Source organism: Hyperoodon ampullatus, assembly GCF_949752795.1.
Source record: "Hyperoodon ampullatus genome assembly, chromosome: X".
NCBI lineage: Eukaryota > Metazoa > Chordata > Mammalia > Artiodactyla > Ziphiidae > Hyperoodon > Hyperoodon ampullatus.
In genome coordinates this window covers 13,905,423-13,924,895 of record NC_136913.1, presented here as the reverse complement: position 1 = coordinate 13,924,895, position 19,473 = coordinate 13,905,423, and the positions used below count along the sequence as shown (strand labels likewise).

Here is a 19,473-nt window from a genome sequence, read left to right as displayed (position 1 = left end):
CTCTCAACCACTGCGCCACCAGGGAAGCCCTAGTCACTGATTTTGTTGTAAAATTACCTATAGTAACATTAACACAATTGTCGGGGGTCAATACTATTGTGGGGTGAATTTGAATAATATTTCACGTCCTTGTTTTACAGTTCTTGAAGTTGTTATCATGCAGCTGATCTCATTTAATTCTTTAAAGTCATTAGAGTCCAAGCATAGTTTGTCCAGGCTGGTAAAACTGTTATCAAAATAAGTTCTCCTTCTTATTTATCAACAACTTCATGTTGTTAAACAATGATAAACTTCTAAACTATATGACTGCTTCATGTAAGTATCCTGGTGATAGAATAGGACCCCGTAGGGCACAAGCAGAAAACACCATAATTCTTTCCCTCCATTAGCCCTTCAGAGCCACTCAGTAGGCTTTCTGTCCCTGGATAAAGTCTCAGGCAGATTTCCCTGGGAATATAACTCTGGATAGAATCCGATTGCACGTAAAGCAAACCCTACACTACTTTCTGTGATGTTATTAAGAAATCAACAAACATGTACAGAATGGCAAACCACTTTAAATATATGTTTGAAAACTTGGCCATCCATCATTTTGGTATATATGGTGATTGAAAGTGTTACTTAGGGCTTCCCTGGTGGCGCAGTGGTTGAGAGTGCGCCTGCCGATGCAGGGGACGCGGGTTCGTGCCCCGGTCCGGGAAGATCCCATGTGCCGTGGAGCGGCTGGGCCTGTGAGCCATGGCTGCTGAGCCTGTGCGTCCGGAGCCTGTGCTCCGCAGCGGGAGAGGCCACAATAGTGAGAGGCCCGCGTACCAAAAAAAAAAAAAAGTGTTACTTAAATTTTATCCTTGGACATATTTTTGAAAAGAATGTTGGTTTTTTAAGTTTATGATGTTAGTTTGTGAACCATGGTGATATGTTCCCCACGTTCTACCCATCTGGAGTTTATCTTCAACCAGGAAGAATTTTGGGAGGAAATAAACAGCTCCTTGCTTGATTTATGATTTCCATTTAAAAATATTTCTCATGACATGAATGAATGGCAGATGTTCATATTGTTATTATTTGAAGGAACATGACTCAGTTGACCCTGGATTTAGATTTCATTTGCTAGATATCATGTTCGAAGCTGGATATTCATGATGCTGACCAGTCTGGCACATCTTGTTTTCCTGAACTGGCGAGCTGTTCTGGCATTTGCCAGGTTTGCCTAAAGGGCATCGTCCACCCAGGGTCCAGCCCGACAGAGGGGTCACATTACATGCTTCCCAGAGAGTACATCCTGGGGCCGCTTTGCAACTCTGCTGGCAGCACAGGAACTTCCCGAACACGAAGAACCCACTGTGGTACTTGATCAGCAGATGGGGGTTGCCCCTTATCTCTGGGGAGCAGGCAGGAAGAAAGCACAGCATGAGTAAACGTTGGCCCAAGAGAAGAAACACATTCAGTAAGTGCTGTTATCATAAAACAATGAAAACCTCATTTTGCTAGCAACCAGGCTAAGAGCAAACGGTTCCCAAAGGATGTAAGTCTTTCACTCAGAAGTTAAAAAGCCAAAAAGAAAAGTCTAATCATGTTTTAGTAAGAACAACACAATAACTTATATCAGTCTTAAAAAAAAAACTGCTAGAAACTACATATATGCATCAGCTTGGTGTTAGGATTTTAGAGTAGGACTAGATCTTGGCAAGAAGAAAAGTTTCCAATAAACATATACTCCCCCCCACTTCTGCTTTTTATTTTGACACATTTCAAATGTGCAGAAAAGTTGCAAGAATAGTGCAGTGAATGTCCATATACCCTTCACACAGACTCACCAACTTTTAACCGTTTGCCATATGTGTTTCATCTCATTTTCTCTCTGTACATACACATTATTATTAAAATTTTTTATCATTATTATATTTTGCTTAACCATTTGAGAGTAAGTCACAGATATCATGACCTAAATAATGTCATCCATCACTACTTGAGCATGTAACTTCTGTTAACAAGGACATTTCCTTACATAACCATACTACAATTATCAAATTCAAGAAATTTAACACTGATACCATACTATTACTTAATATATATTTTGTATTCAAAAATTTTCCAGTTATTCCCATAATACCCTTTGTAATCATTCTCTTTTTCTGATTGAGGATCCAGTCTAGAAACACACATGGCATTTAGTTATCTAGTTTTTCCTGAGCTAGAACAGTTCCTCATCCCTTCTTGGTCTTCTGTGACTTTTGACCTGTTTCCACTAAGGAATAAACGGTTTATGGGGCTACTTTTCTAGGAATATGTGCATATTTTAAAAAACCATGGGAATAGGGCAATGTTGAATCCAAAGATACGAAATTCTAATATTGGAGTATAATACTGTGTCTACAACAAATTCACCTCTCTCGAAATACAGCATAGAAACCTACAAGGTCTTAGTAGAGAACAGTTCAAGAAGATTCTCCAGGTAGGGAGGGCTAGTTCTACGTGTGACTTAAACTCTTTCCTTCTTGATTTTATATTCATCTTGAGGATTCCTTATTTTGATCCCAGGAAAACTCCTGGGATCAAACTCCTGTGGCCCGGCTCTGGGCTGGAATCAGGAATATTCCAAAGAGTTGATAGTCTGGCAAATCCCCCCAAAGGAGACTGAATGGGAAGCAGCATCGTAGAGCTCCTCCCGGAGGCCCCGTTATAACACAGTGGCTCATGTTTGTGTGTCGGACTCTTTAATGTATTTATGAGTCATTCATTTCTGGCTCCTGAATGCTCTAGGAAAAAAGAAATCTGATCTCCCATTTTACAGGTCAGGAAACTGAGACCCAGAGACGTTAGATGGTTTTATAGATGACACAGCAAAGCAGCATTTATTCGCAGATTTGTCTGACTCTAAGAAGGATGCCCTTCTTACTTCAACAAGCTGGCGGCAGGTAGAGGGAGGCTTTTCTCTTACCTGGACCACTTGATTCTCCTACAGAATAGGTTGCTAAACCCCTTCATACAAAGGGAAAATTAAGCCCTATGAGTGAAGAAGGATGTATTTGCATTGAAGTAGAGTAGGTGGTTGTCTAAGTGGTGTAATTTGAGGGGTAGCGAGAAGAGCCCAAATCTAAAACTTAAATGAAGTAAAATCTTCCCCCATCTGGGAGCTTAATATCTGAAATTCCACCAACAGAGTCACTCGTTTGAGTTAAATATTGTCCTCACACTATTACCCACCTTTAAAATAAAAATATCATAGGGAGAAACATCATACTGCCAAATTAGTAATAATTTTCTCTCTTCTGTCAAAGGTTGTTGCCAGGGCAGCCTAAGAATCACTAAATAAATGTTTCATGAAATTCCCAGTTTTGCCTGGCATTTATACTGTACTGTTTAAAAAGTTGGGTTTGGGTAATTGAATTATGTGTTCTCCATAATTAGGTATGTGACGTTTGCCATGTCTGTTTAATTTCACTTATCTGAAAAATGGAGAATAGTATTATTACCCCTTGCCACAGAGTTGTCAAGAGGATTACCTAAGAAAATGTTTTACAACTACTTGACACAGTAGCTGGCAAATGGTAAGTATTAGTAAGTATTAGACATAATTTTCTGTAAATACCCAAAGTACAGTAGCTACAGGACCCAAGAGAGAGCCCCATGAGGATCTAGACTTTGCTCTGATAAAGGCAAGCACAGTGGGTGGAGAGCAGGTGGTCTGGCTTCCTCCTAGCTGCGGGGAAGCCACAATAGCCAGCTGTGTGCTGGGCAGGAAAGGGAATCCGATCCCCAGGCTTCCTCTAGGTAACAAAGAGAATGCAAAACAAGGATGAGTGCAGCACATTCTCTGAGGTTGGTAGGAAAATCAACAGATTTCTCTATTGGTGTTAGGCCCTTTTATTGCCATATCTTTCCTCCACTAAGCCTCAAAAGAGCTCAGTCAGAGACTCCCTTTGATGACATTTTTTAAAAATTACCTTTTTGTAATGCTTTCAACCACTGACTTCGGCTCTCTTCATTTGATGCATACACATAGAGAAGCCCATCTTTATAGACAATCTGGCAAGGAAAAGATTTGGTGCATTTAGATATAATTGTGTTATAGTTCAGTCTGGTACAACTACAAATTTTTGTTATCCAAGAGAAACACTGAGTTTGCCTATATAATACACATTAGCTCTGGAATTAGATTTTTTTAAATCTAGTTATTTTTATCCTCCACCCCTCAATTTATTTTATCCCAGACACCTCTACACTTTGGAAAATCACAGCAGTGATGCATCTGACAGCAGTGAACATTGAGGCCTCAGCAGGAATGCCCTGGACCATGGAGAATTATAAAAGTATAAAATGTTAGACATTACAGGTGTCTTAGAAGTGTTCTGGTCTATCCACCAACCCAGTGCATGACTGTCTTTATAGCCCACTGGAAAATGTTTATTTGCTCTATCCTTGAAAATACGTTCAGGGATAGAATGCCCTTTATTTTTGCTATGCCATCCTTGCCAATTTCCATTCATTCTGATCATCATATGGTTCATGCTTATATTGAGTGAAAATATGTCTCCCTGTTACTTTACTCCCTTGGGTCATGTCCCACCCTGGGAATCCCCAGTATAAGTCATTTTCTATTCCTTATGATACTTGGTGAAATGTATGAACATTCCAGTGTCTTGCCCAGATCCTTCTCTAGTTTATTCAGCTTTTGTGGGTAAACAATACAGACCATTTATTAAATACCAACTAGTTTCTGGGCTCTTTCCTAGATAATTTAACATTTTAATTCCCTTTCAAGTCTATAAAAATATATGATTATGCCCACTTTGCAAATGAAGAAACAAACTCAGAGAGAGGTTGGGAATGTTGTCTATGGTTACACAAATATAAGCAATGGGGCTGGGAGCTCTGTGGCATTCCAAAGCTCATGTTCTTTTGAGTATTCCTTGCCATGGTGATACTCATTTGAAGCATCTTCCATGAGCACACGCTCCTCCGGTTTTTCCCAATTGGGCAGTGTTCTTTTTTTTAAAGTGGGAACTATGGACTGTTCACTGACTGGACTATTTTATTTTATTTCATTTTTTGGCCACTGTTCCCTCATACTAGCACAGGGTAGTCTGACCATTGGAAGAACAGTCTGTCTGTCTCTAGAGCAGAAAGATAAGTGTTCTTGATATAATAAAAGTAGGGCAGGTGTTAGATCAAGCCACTTCCATGGGATACTGTAGGCACCCTCTCCGTAGGAGACCAGTGTTTGAAATACTTCAGGGTAAAATTCCAACTCCTTAGCGTGCTATGCAAAGCCATTCGTGATATGGCCCTGGCTACTTCTCCAGGCTCGTCCCTCACTCTTTCATGGGGCTGCTTAATTCTAAGCACCACCCGGATTTCTCCAAACGTGCCATACTGTTTCACCTACCAGGGTCTTGACATCTCCTGTTGCTTTGGTTTCGCTGCCCCTCCTGTTTTTGCTGAGCTAAACTCCCATTGTCCTTACCGACCTGAGTGTCACCTCCAACAGGAAATCTCCCTGACCTCTTGGAGTGAGAAGTGCGGCTTCTCCGTTCTGGGCCACCATGGCTACGCTGCCACCTTCGTCTTAACACTCACCTCCCTGCATTATAATGCTCTGTAAATGCCTTGGGGACAGGGATAGTGTGCCTAGTACCTTGTAACATATTGGAAATGCTCCACAATGTTTGATGAAAGACATCGTCAGACCCCAAGGCAAGTCAGACCACTAAGGCCTACACACTCATCTATCTTTCTCTCCCACTAGGGAAGGTAGCTTGGCGGATAGAATTTTAGCAAACTGCCCCAATCCCATCTGGGGATGTTCGAAATTCACAGAGACGTTGAGCATGCTCTCTGTGGTTGCACAAATATAAGCACCTGCCATCGTCTTAATGAATCATTTAACAACATCTTTATTTATCCCCCCAATACTGAGTTCATAATAGAAAATATTAAAAGAAGAGTCATCCATCCAATGGAATGTTATCCCTCCCCTTACCTGAAATGGGTACTGTCTCTCCACGGGCGTCTGCTCCTCCAGATTTACTTTCTCCACACATCTGATTTTCTTAATCTCAATTGATCCTTTTCTGCTGCCTCTTTTCTGAATTAAAAGGAAAATATAAGATGCCTCACGTGATATACAGTGGTGCACAAAGAACAGAATCAAGTCAACGTTACACTTAGGAGGGAGATTGGGAGGTGAGATGGGCATGTGAGAATCATTCCAGTTAATTCCATAACGGTCAAAATCCAATGATGAGAGAATATATTTTTCGAGTGTGGACATAAACTCCTCCAAGAGCAAGTCTTCAAGCAGCACTTAATTTTTTTTGATAATCTTGAAACACATTTCAGATCACCTGCCATATGGTTAATCTATTCAGGAAAATTAAGCATCTTCATCTTGTTTCAATTTTGTGACAGTATTTCAGTATTTCTACTGTGATAGAATTCTCAGCTGCACAGAAATAGTCTTATTTCCAGCATTCGTCAAGACAGGGTTTCTCATCTTCAGCACTGTTCGGGGCCAGATAATTCTTTGTGGTGGAGCCAGCCTGTGCACTGTAGGATGTTGAGCTGCATCCCTGGCCTCCACCCACTCGATGCCAGTAGCAAACTGCCCTCCTCCCCCAGTGATGACAACCAAAAATGTCCCCAGCCATTGCCAGGTATCCTTTGGAGGGCAAAGTCACCCTCAGTTGAGAACCACTGTTCTAAAGTTACAATTTGCCTTAGTAAAGTTAAGCAATGTTTGAAAATGCTTTATCTTGAATTAATTATAACTTGGCTAAGAAAAGACAATGTGATAAGTGAGTGCAAGTTGATTTTTACTGTGTTCGCCAAGAAACCTGATGTTTCCTTATATTAAACACTTTGTGGAGACTCGAGAAAAATAAGTAGCATTAAAAACAATGAAATATGGGCTTCCCTGGTGGCGCAGTGGTTGGGAGTCCGCCTGCCGATGCAGGGTACATGGGTTCGTGCCCCGGTCCGGGAGGATCCCACATGCCGCGGAGCGGCTGGGCCCGTGAGCCATGGCTGCTGGGCCTGCGCATCTGGAGCCTGTGCTCCGCAACGGGGGAGGCCACAGCAGTGAGAGGCCCGTGTACCGCAAAAAAAACAAAAAAAACAATGAAATAAATAGGGTCTCACCATTTTGTCATATTCATAGTAGGAGAGGTTTGTTTTGGTCAAAACAAAAAGCCGCTCTTTATAATTATTGGGTGACATTTTCTTCTTTTGCTGTGACCTTTTGAGAAGAAGTTCTTCTAGAATGGATTCTGTGTCCATATTGTCGTCCTAAATAAAATAAAATGATTAGAATGAATGTTGGCAGCATCTAGCTAGGTTGTCTTTTAGCTTTCATAATTTTTATTCAACTATTTCTCATTAACGGATAATACAAATAGTTTTTTAACATTAGATTTAACAGTATAGAGGAAAATGCAATGAAGCAGATCTTTTTTTTTTTTTTTTGCATTACGCGGGCCTCTCACTGTTGTGGCCTCTCCCGTTGCGGAGCACAGGCTCCGGACGCACAGGCTCAGCGGCCATGGCTCACGGGCCCAGCCGCTCCGCGGCATGTGGGATCCTCCCGGTCCGGGGCACGAACCCGTGTCCCCTGCATCGGCAGGTGGACTCTCAACCACTTGCGCCACCAGGGAAGCCCCTGAAGCAGGCTCTTAAACACACACATTCCTGCACTTTTTTCCTACTGCCTTGGCTTTGACATGTTTAAATACGTTGATATTTTTATAGCATTTTATGCATTGTACTCATCTCCCACTTTGGATCATAAGTTCACCATATTCACACTACCTTCCAGACCACCATGTCAGAATTCTCCTTTTTCCTTAAGCATTCTATGGACATTTGTTGAATTGAATTGAATATCATCCAACTTTAAACAGTCTGAACTCCAGACAGTTCATCATGTCTGAAGTAACTGATCAACTGAAATTTCTCTCCACTAATGTGGCCAATTGTTGGACCAAATTATCCAAACCACTGTGAGACTCTGATATTGTTGTAAATGACACCACAGTCCCTGAACATGATCAGATCTTTAGCATAAAGGACTTGCATATAATTTTCACTATTTCTGAGCATAAAACATTTTCAAAAGCTATCAAAAGAGATTTAAAAGAACTGAAAGAATTGGTGCTTCATAAACTAAAAACACTCTTGCTTTTTCTTCCAAAACTGCATAAAACATTAAAAGTTAAGATATTTCTGGAAAATAAATGCATTCATTTTCTGGTTCTACTAAGACTGTTGCTTCAACCGTCTGTCTGATATCAGGTCTAGTAATAAAAAGGAATGCTAAGCAGTCGGCCACAGGAGACCAACTTCCTTATGTTCTTCTTTGCTTTGTGAAATCACATGCTTATTAGCAGTCAGATGCCCAATCATTACTATCTTTCTTTGTTTATTGATAATCTGAAAGTAATTAACTTTACTCACCTTAATTTCGACAGAGCTGAAGAAGTGTGCTTGTAGGTCTTTAACTCTCAAGCTCTAGGCAAAAAGTCACTGCTCTGAGACACCCCACTCATTTTCCCTCTGGCTATGCCAGGGTCACGCATTAAAAAGAAGATATTTGCATCCTATCTATCACTTGATCAGGAAGCAGCCACACAGTCACTAACGGGCATGGCCCCAGAGTATGATGGGCCCACTATGGTAGGAGTGGAAGAAAGGGAGACTAAGAAGCTCTGCTTGGCATTGAATAAACCATGGTCAGGCCCAGCCAGCTTCCCTCCTGACATAGGCCACACCACTCTAAAAATGGGAATCAAGCAAATCAGCTTTTATTATTTATCTACATAGATCAGGCAATTATTTATTAAAACCTCAAATGTTCTCCAAGGGCATTGTTCATCTCCTAGGCAGAAGTAGTAGAAATCTTAGCCATTAAATATAATAAAGTCTTGGCCACTTTTTGCTTTGAATATTGTTTTATCTGGAAAAAAAAGTATAATTCTTTTGTGAAAGTAGAATGGGTTTCCTTTTGAGCCCAGTGAATGCTATTCTCCATGGCCACTGGTTTCTTTGTCCTGGACTCAAAGATGAGGCAGAGATCAGGGCACAGTCAACCCAGCCGGCCCTGGGAAGGCAGGGAGCACGGCTCCCTTCACCTTTGCCTCCGTGGTAACCCCTACGCACAAGCCTGTTCAGATAAGATTATTTTCTACACCCATAGTCTATGGCCAGAAGAGAATTTGCTTGAAGACTTATTGAAACTCTGGAAGGTCTACTTTTTGTGAGTTAAAGTCCCCTTTGGAGGAGCCATATCACACTGGGCAGAGGTGTAGGGAACTTTTTGCCTTTTAAATTTCTCCATGAAAAAAATTAACTAACAAAGCAGAAAGAGAACACTGTGAAAACTCTTGTCAAATGTCTTTTACATCCACAGCTAAAACATTCCTCCTCAAAGCAGAGTGGTAGTTAAATAGATCTGGTTAGTTGAATACAAAGTTAACTTTTCAACATTTATCTTCAGACGCTGAATCAATTTGTAACATTAAGAGCACTGTTTTAAAAATGCAAATCCCAATGTCCAAGGTAGAGCACAGCCCTTCTCTGTACTACATGATGATACACATGCTTCTCTGTTTATAGAACTTGCACATTCATCACATGAAGAATGGTTTCTTGGGGAATTTTATCTAAAAAATGAATATGATGAGCCACAGAAACCACTGACAAATGAAATTCACAAAGTCGCTTCTGTATATTGAACGGAAGAAGGACACTGAGTAGAAAGGAAGGTACCGAGTCCTCAAGAACATTTTCTAATAAAACTCCAAGAGTTTATACACGTCGTTGCATCTAATGAAATATAATTTGTCAAATTTTAACAAAAATGTTTATTCCAAATCCTGCCCTTTGTGAATTTTTTGGCTTTCATTTTTAAACTCATATGTGATACATGTTTATTCGACAAAAGCAAGAACTACAGACAAGCAAAAGAAAACTGTTAACTTTTTGGTGAACATACCTTTAGATTTTTTTCAAATTACACATGTAGGTGTTTATTTTCACAAAAATGAGTTCACATGCTGTGCATGCGTGTCTGTAATCTATGGTTCTCATGTCACAAACACCTGGAGCCACCTGCCTCTGAAGTCCTTCAAAGTTCCACTCCCTAAGCTGGATTCCAGAGCATCTCAACAAAGTTAAAGAACCCTGTTTTGATGACTCACTTTTGTCACCTCCCGATCAGTTTCTTCTGGGACAATACTTGGTTCCTGATCCAGTGTGGACCTGCCTTTCTCCTGCTATTTGATTCTGTTCCTTCCTTGTACTTCCCTCTTCTCCTAGAGCAGCCTAGATTCTAAACTGAAGGCATTTCTATGGTGAGGACTAAGTTTTAGAAATGGAACGTCTCTCGCCTTGTATTAGGACAATAAGTCAACAGGGCTCCAGGGCCACTGTTCACTCAACCGCCTGTCCAGCGACTAGCAAACTCGGCTCTGCCTACCCACATTTAAGGGAAATTCAGTTGGGAAGGTTTTTTTTTTTTTTTTTTTTTTTAAAAACTAAACAAAATAAAATTCAATCCTAAAGCTAGAAACCAGAAATCTATTTCCTTAGAGAAGCTGGTGCGATTTGGCTGGACACTCATATATCACTACCTACATAGAATAGACGCATCAATTTGCTTACCAAATAGCTCAGGCTGCCTATTTCCATAAATACATGAAACTAGAAAGATTAAAGTGCAGGGGAGGCCAAAAAAAAAAAAAAACCTGTCAGAAATCAGTACAGTATTTTCTATAAGGAAGTCAGCAACCATTGTGTAAGTTTTAAACATAAAAGGTGCATGCTGAATTAACCAGACTTGGAATCACTATGGTTACTTAACATTTATAAGGAAATGATGTCATGAGAGTAAGGAGTTCAAGCCTGCACATCTATGCAGCACACTTGATGTTGAGCCTACACTGTGCTTGAGTGACAATGAACGGGTTTGAGAGATAGTTTCAGTAGCTCAGGGATATGCAAGCTTGCTGTGGGCTGGTAGACTCAGAAGCCTTCGAAGAGGTGACAGGACTGTCACTCGTGCACTGTGTCACCCTGACCAAGCCCCTTCCATGCTGTAAATGTTAGTTTTCTCACCTGTAAAATGAAACGGGTACCAGCTCTTTCACTTTATGTGACTTAAATGAGGAACTTCATGTGAAAATACTGGGCATGCTGTGGGTACCCATAAGTTATTTATGATTAAAAGAGAAAGAGGTGGAGAGAAACAACTCAAGTTAGAGAGAAGTCCTTACTCTTTGCTACAAAAGGCCCGAAGAAGGAAAAATTATTATTTTTCTTAAGATAATTGAGAAAGATATTATGGAAGGGAGGGCATTCAAATTGGACCTTGAAGGACGTGAGTGATTGCGGTGATGATAATCCTGGCTAACATTTAAGGAGGGCTCACGAAGTGCCAGGTGCTCTTTAAAGAACCTTAAAAAGATGCATTTGTTTACTGGTCACAACCGCCCTATGGGGTAGGCCATAAACAGCCCCATCCTGTGGGGTAAGTTGTAACAAAGCCCCCCTACGGGGTAGGTTGCAACATCATTCCCTGCTTATAGCTGATGACGCTGTCACAGATAAGTAAACCGCCCAGGCCGCACTGCAAGTGCGCAGGAGCTGGGGTCTGAATCCAGGCAGTCTACCTCCATAGCCCATATTCATTTTATTTTATGTTGGAGAAATTAAAAAAAATTTTTTAATTGAAGTGTAGTTGATTTACAATATTATATTAGTTTCAGGTGTACATACTGATTCAATATTTTTTAGATTATATTCCTTTTAAAGTTATTACAAAACAATGGCTCTATTTCCCTGTGCTGTACAATATATCCTTGTTGCTTATCCATTCTTTTTTATTGAAGTATAGTTGATTTACAATATTGTGTTAGTTTCAGATGTAGAGCACAGTGATTCAGATATATATATATATATATATATATATTCTTTTTCAGATTCTTTTCCCATATAGGTTATTACAGAATATTGAGTAGAGTTCCCTGTGCTATATAGTAGGTCCTCGTTGTTTATCTATTTTATATAGAGTAGTGTGTATATGTTAATCCCAAATTCCTAATTTATCCCTCCCCCCAACCTTTCCTCTTTGGTAACCATAAGTTTGTTTCCTATGTCTGTGCCCAGCCCATATTCTTGACCACAACGCAGATGTTAGAGAGGGATATGCCAGCTGTGTAACGCTCCTAGTCAGAGGAGGCTCTAACCTAAATGTAGCAAGGCAGCCACAGGGTACCAAAGCTGGTAGGAACCCTAGAAGTCATTTTATAGATGCAACACTGAGCCCTGGCAGCCTAGGTGACTTAGCCAGAATCGCGACACTGTGACTAGAAAGACACAGCCCAGAGAGCCAGATTACTGGTGTCCTGCCTGGGACACTTGCCCACACCATCATGGCAGTAAATACACTAAAAGAGATTTATGTGTTCAGCTAAATGTATGATAGCCTTGCTAAAGCCTGTGGTCTGGTAGAACTAGGCATAAATTTGAGCCTTACCAGATACACGCAAGGGAGCTTTTATTGGAAATATCAGAAAGACGTGACCTATAAGTAACCTTTCAGCAGGAACCTCTAAAGCAGTGTTAAATAGCAAAACCCTAGCCCACGTTTTGAAAGTAGGTAAGAACATACAACCTCAGAAGTTGGAATAAATTCTAAGCGGTGCAGAAGGGGCGCAGGAGTCAGGAAAGGAAGGGAGAAAGGTATGTATAGTTAATTGGGGCCACTGGATAGCTCCCTCAATTAAAATGTATATTCCCTGGCTGGCTCAGGATGGTGCCTTTAAAGCTTTATTTTATTTTATTTTTATTTTTATTTTTTGCGGTACGCGGGCCTCTCACTGTTGTGGCCTCTCCCGTTGCGGAGCACAGGCTCCGGACGCGCAGGCTCAGCGGCCATGGCTCACGGGCCCAGCCGCTCCGCGGCATGTGGGATCCTCCCGGACCGGGGCACGAACCCGCGTCCCCTGCATCGGCAGGCGGACTCTCAACCACTGCGCCACCAGGGAAGCCCTAAAGCTTTATTTTTTAGAATTGAGAGATGAGGGTAGCAATTCCTTATCCCTTTATTTGATTTGGTTATCCTCCCTTACTTTACATATCATTTACCTAAGATTTTGATAGGTGTCAAGATATTAAAATAATACATGTGGTGGGAGGGCAGTGGAGGGGGGAGGGCGGGAAGGAAAGGGAAGACGCTCCAAGTGCGGACTGGGATGGGGGGCTCCGAAAGCCAAAATGGTGGACCTGTGGCAAACTTGACCTTCAGATACTTGCCCAAGGCCAGGCCTGCTTATCTTCCTGCTAAATAACTGAACAAAATATGATGGTAAGATAAACAGGAATAGAAGGCTTAACTCAGAATCAGGTAAAGTGGTTCAAAAATATAACTCTTAAGATGCTGGCCAAAGACAAATACCAGCTGCACAGAACCTGACAAATCCCCGTTTCATAGGACATTTTGCAGGCGAGAGAAAGTTACAGTTGATCTCGGCACGATACGGACAGAAATCCTTTAACATTGACACTTGAATCCAGCATTTTGAAACACCATACCTTGGTTGCTCCAAAATGAATTTATGGAAAGCACACACTTTAGGAAGCCATTTTTGCACAGAGAATGCCAATGCCTTTCCTGTTAGAGCTAAAATTTGCTTTTGGTGTGAAACTCATCTTCAGTGCCTCACAGAGCTTTGCTAAGCCCTTTCCTTCTTTTCAGCACCCTCGTTCCTTCTGCTCCCTCCCCTCTGCCCAGCGCACCCCTCTGGGCACCTTCCTTAGAAGAAAAGCAAAAAGTGATCAATTCACGTCCTAATACATCATGCTGAATTAGTTTAACACGTAACACTGCTAAGGATACAGGTTGGTGTGGACAAAAGCACCAAGCTTTGGTGGGTTCACATCCCTGCCCTGTCTCTATGCTATGGCCTAGCACCCTAGTAGATGTTCCAGGAACCTGTACCCCTTCCCCCCATCACTCTGTAGGCAAAGTTTTTAAAAAGACCATAGCAAAGTTTAAAAACTGGAGACAACGAGATGACCTCAACATAAAAGTTTAGTCCTCACCCTCCTTCCCCCAGCCCCCTGGGGATAGGAGATACTGGGAGGGGAAGACTCCTCACGCCTTCTCCAGTCAACAAGTACCTGCTCCGTGGCTCTGTTAACAGCCTTTCAATCCTGGGACTGGTTACCTTAAAATCAGTTTGACTGTGTATTTGTGCCACCGATTTCTAACAAATAAGTACGTGGATGTTACTCCAAGTGTGGCCCATGGACAGGCGGTATCAGCATACCCTGGGAGCTTGTTTGAAATTCATACTCTCAGATCTCACCCCAGCCCTAGTGCAGCAGGATCTGCATATTAGTGAGATACCCAGGTGACTTATGTGCACATGAGAGTTTGAAAAGCAATGACCTAGACCACATTACAGTTGTACTAGTTTTTAAATCCAATGAAACCATCACGGTCTGCGAGAACTTTCAAAATTCTATGTATGTGGCTGCAACTGTGTGGTTCACCTCCCTCCCATCTTTCTACCTCCATCTAGAATACCCGCAGGCCCCTGACTTAGGGAGACTTCAGGAAGCTAAGAATAAATATTCATAGCAAAAAAAAACCCCACCATAAAGCACAGATAAATGAAAGAAGGCATGACTAACATTTTTTTTGTCTTTTTGGGAGCAATTACAAAGCCAATATGAAAAGTCACAGAAGGACCTATAATGGAAAATAATCTGAAAAAAGATAGATTTTTATAAATATGTGTATATATATATGTATGACGGAATCACTTTACTGTACACCTGAAACTAACACAACACTCTAAATCGACTACACTTCAATTTAAAAAGTAAATAAAGGGGAAATAAAAGTCCTCGAAGGGCAATGGCTTAAGAACAGTATGGAGAAAATCAGCAGAGGAATAGACACAAAGCTAGATCAAGCTGATGGTGATGGACACACAACCTGACAGGTTCCCTGAACGAGATCTTGAGCTAGGAGGGAATTTCCAGCAACTCTTCTGTAGCAGGCCCCCGAATGACATGGTCCCATCCAAAGCCCCCAGAGGAGCCCCAGCAATTTCACCTTCATAATTTTGCAGTATTTTTCTTAAAGCAGCCCCCTCCCCCCAAGTTTGTGAACTTCAGGCTCTACAACACCCAGATCAGAACCTATTTTCCTGTAGGACATGACACTGTAGAGCCACCTGCCCTTCCACGCACCATTTTGCCTGGCTCTGCTGCCCGGGTCCACGGCGGTGAGGTCGCTCTGCTCTTGTAGGGACACAGCCGCAGCTGTCCTCCTTCCAGCAGCCGCAAATTGCCTCACATTTTCCCGGCTGCTGGGTCAGAAATGGTTGCATTACTCAGTGCCCCCCAAACGTTTATTGTCCTGCAAGGTCTTACACAATCCCACAGGAAACCGCGCTCAACACTTAGCCAATACTTGTTGACCTGATTGAGCGCAACAAAAACGGAGACAAAAGCATATTTCATAAAGCTTCCAACTTTGATAACTACAGCTCCTGCTTTTCCCAGGCAGCTCTCGGGTACATGTGATAACCTGTCTTTGTTTGGAGAGTTCTGCGCTGGAAAGGATGAGAAAACATCTCGGCAAAAGCCCGCTTGTGATGCTGACTTCTCTCATGCGAGTCAGGAAACCATGAGGTAACGCCAAAGTGTGCAGAGAATAAGCAATGAAAACTTCAACTCAACACTGGACGCAGGGAGGTCAGAGAGGATATGAGAGGGAAGGACGATCAAATGATGGGAAAGGAGCACATTTCCACAGCTTAACTTAAGGAATCCAGAAAGGGAAGAGAGATGGCTCTGGCTCACGTACTGTGCACCGAGCGTGCAGGGAAAGACGGTGATTATCCCTTGACTGATTTATGATGATCACTCTAATGATTTATGACATCACAACTTTTAAATTTTATTTTTTATTAAACAAATTTTTTATTGAAGTATACTTGATTTACAATGTGTTAGTTTCAGGTGTACAACAAAGTGATTCAGTTATACATACATATATATATACTTTTTCCAATTCTTTCCCATTATGGTTTATTACAGGATATTGAATGTAGTTCCCTGTGCTCTACAGTAGGTCCTTGTTGGTTATCTATTTTATATAGAGTCGTGTGTATCTGTTCATCCCAAACTCCTAATTTATCCCTCCCCACTTTCCCCTAGGGTAACCATAAGTTTGTTTTCTATGTCTGTGAGTCACAATCTCATGGCTTTATTCATTCTACCATCTTCTCCAGTGCACACTGACTGTGTGTAATCTGTAATAAGTCTAATGACTTATTTTAGGCTCAGCTATGGATGGCTGAGAAAATTAATCATCCTTTTGGCATGCATTGACACACTATATTAGCTTATAAATTGTTGGCTACTTTAACTTATTTGTAAACGTCTGTGTTGTGATGAAATCTTGGGTGGGCAGAGGATGGTGAAGGCACTGACTTTCAAAGAGGTATTCTTTTGAGTGGACACAGGGTGAGCATCATTTCTATTCATTCATTCAGTCTTATTGAGAACCTACCATCTACCAAGCATTCTGTTAGGTCTAGAGACACAGCAGTAAACAGAACAGCGGCAGCGCACATCTTCAGGAGGCTCATGTCCAGTGGAGGAAGGACTACAAGTAAAGATTTAATTACAGTAGAGCGTCTGAAAAATAAATATTTCTATTTGAAACTGGAATTTGGGGAACGACAGAGTCCTTCAGAACAATTTAAAAGAGGAGAAATTACACCCTGATAGCAAACAAGTCACTGGTGGATTCCACATAGGTCTCCATCCTCTAGGAATCAAGTAGGCAGTCATTCGAGAAATTGATGGTGAAGCAGAGTGACAGTGGCAAAACAACTTGGCCAAATAAATCAGTTCTACACTCTGCTAATTCACTACCTTTCCCACATGGCGATTTGTATTTACTCTGCTGTTTAGACATGGTAGCATGGCTGAAGATCAATTCTAGAAAAAAAGTCAGTTGAGGGGAGGAGAGGAGGATGTGGCAGGACGCTGAAAACACCTCGGCACGATCTCCGGGGATTCTCATCCCTTCTTGGGGCTTGAAACACTCAAGGGCGGCTGGGAGGAGTGGTTTCCTCTGAGTCAAAATTTCCCAGATTTATGTATGTATTCCATTCATTCACTTCCTCTGCCACTTCTCCAGAACTTTTCTTGGGCTTTGTATTTTCCATGTCTTCAGTCCAATTCTAACTTGTTGTGGCAACCTACTGTTTCCATTATGTGATTTAATTTGCTCGAATTATAGTCTGCGTTGTCACCTCTACCCAGGGAGACCCATAGGAATTTTCTCTGAGCTTCTGTGCGTGAGCTTTTAGCACGCAACAAGTTTGTGTAGGGCTGCAGCATGGGGTGATTTGGCTTCACAATGTAAACAAGCTTGTTCAGTTGGGAGCAGTAGTGCTTACATTTTTAGAACAAGAAAGAACCTGATAGGATCCATTGTGTGTGTGTGTGTGTGTGTGTGTGTGTGTGAGAGAGAGAGAGAGAGAGAGAGAGAGAGAGAGAGGGAGAGGGAGAGAGAGAGAAGGAGAGGGAGGGAGAGGGAGGGAGAATGTGTCCGTGTTTCTTCTGGCTTCGAGTGACGTCTATTTTTCTCTTACTTTAAAAAATTCAGGGCTTCCCTGGTGGCGCAGTGGTTGAGAGTCCGCCTGCCGATGCAGGGGACGCGGGTTCGTGCCCCGGTCCGGGAAGATCCCACATGCCGCGGAGCGGCTGGGCCCGTGAGCCATGGCCGCTGAGCCTGCACGTCCGGAGCCTGTGCTCCACAACGGGAGAGGCCACAGCAGTGAGAGGCCCGTGTAATGCAAAAAAATAAAAAATAAAAAAAAATGACTTCAACTTTTATTTTAGAAGTGCAGAAGTACAAAATATTTGCGGCCGTTACTGAGAAAGCTTTGGTGATTTATTTCTGTATAGCAGAACCAAAAGAATTTTCATTAAAAAAAAGGAACTGCTTCTTAATCAAAAAATGACTTTTCCCTTTAATAAAACAAAATCAGCCATTCATAGGAGATTCATGCATAACTGGCTGTGTGTTAAATACACTGAATAGGCTTAGAGGATTAATAATATATTTAGAGATTTTAGCACAGTTCCTTTTAAACATCCTTTTAATATGTTGTTGGATTCTGTTTGCTAGTATTTTGTTCAGGATTTTTGCATCTATGTTCATCAGTGATATTGGTCTGTAATTTTCTCTTTTTTTGTAGTATCTCTGTCTGGTATTGGTATCAGGGTGATGGTGGCCTCCTAGAATGAGTTTGGGAGTGTTCCTCCCTCTGCTGTATTTTGGAAGAGTTTGAGAAGGATAGGTGTTAGCTCTTCTCTAAATGTTTGATAGAATTCGCCTGTGAAGCCATCTGGTCCTGGGCTTTTGTTTGTTGGAAGATTTTTAATCACAGTTTCAATTTCAGTGCTTGTGATTGGTCTGTTTATATTTTCTATTTCTTCCTGGTTCAGTCTTGGAAGGTTGTGGTTTTCTAAGAATTTGTCCATTTCTTCCAGGTTGTCCATTTTATTGGCATAGAGTTGCTTGTAGTAATCTCTCATGATCCTTTGTATTTCTGCACTGTCAGTTGTTACTTCTCCTTTTTCATTTCTAATTCTATTGATTTGAGTCTTCTCCCTTTTTTCCTTGAGGAGTCTGGCTAATGGTTTATCAATTTTGTTTATCTTCTCAAAGTGAAAGAGTAAATATTTGTAAGAGTTTTTTTTTTTAGCCCAGAGAGCTTTGAAAATCCACCTCATCTGTTATCTTGCATAAAAGCATATTTTCCAGTTATCATGAAACAAATGACCTGGAAACTGAGTGGCTTGAGACAACCATGTTTATCTGCTCACAAGTCTGTGGGTCTGGAAGTTGGGAAGCACACAGTTGGGTGTTCATGTCTTAGCCACGTGGCATCAGCTGGGGCAGCTGGGCCTGGAGGAGCCACTTCCCAGATGGCTTGTTTGTCTATATGTCTGGCACCACAGTGTCCTTGGCCTCTGTCTCCTTCCTCACATGGCATTTCTTCCTCCAGGACCTCTCCTCCACATGGCGTGGGCTTCTCCCAGAAAGCTGGTCTCAGAGTCCTCACTCTTCCTACATGGCAGCTGGCTTCCCAAAGGCAGGAAGCAGAAGCTGGCAGGCCATTTCAGAGCCACGCCCAGAAGTGGCACACTGCCCCTTCCACCATATTCCATTGGTCAGAGCAGCCAAAGGCCCTGCCTAGACTTAAGAGGAAGAGAAGTAAACTCCACTTGTGATGGGGGGAGTGTCAAGGTCACATTGAAGAAGAAGACAAGTGTATATGGGAGATACTGTTGGAACCATCTTAGGAAAATAGAATCTTCCAAAGGAGGAGAAATGATGACTCTGGTCAACATTGTGTAGTCATGATGACTGCCAAGTCAAAC

At 41.8% G+C, this 19,473-nt stretch overlaps 1 protein-coding gene across 1 annotated transcript in view; it reads right to left on the bottom strand.

Moving 5' to 3' along the window:
• BMX (BMX non-receptor tyrosine kinase) overlaps nt 1-8,499 on the bottom strand; it is a gene marked incomplete at its 3' end in the record, with an annotated part of 41,611 nt that extends 33,112 nt beyond the window's left edge. Inside the window, exons 1-5 of the mRNA XM_079727307.1 lie at nt 8,452-8,499; nt 7,141-7,287; nt 5,984-6,088; nt 3,948-4,029; nt 1,262-1,381 (exon numbers count right to left, since the gene is read on the bottom strand). Coding sequence (XP_079583433.1) covers nt 1,262-1,381; nt 3,948-4,029; nt 5,984-6,088; nt 7,141-7,278 — 445 coding nt within the window. The 5' untranslated portion in view covers nt 7,279-7,287; nt 8,452-8,499. The remainder of the gene's footprint in view (nt 1-1,261; nt 1,382-3,947; nt 4,030-5,983; nt 6,089-7,140; nt 7,288-8,451) is intronic.
• Between the last annotated feature and the right edge of the window lie 10,974 nt (nt 8,500-19,473).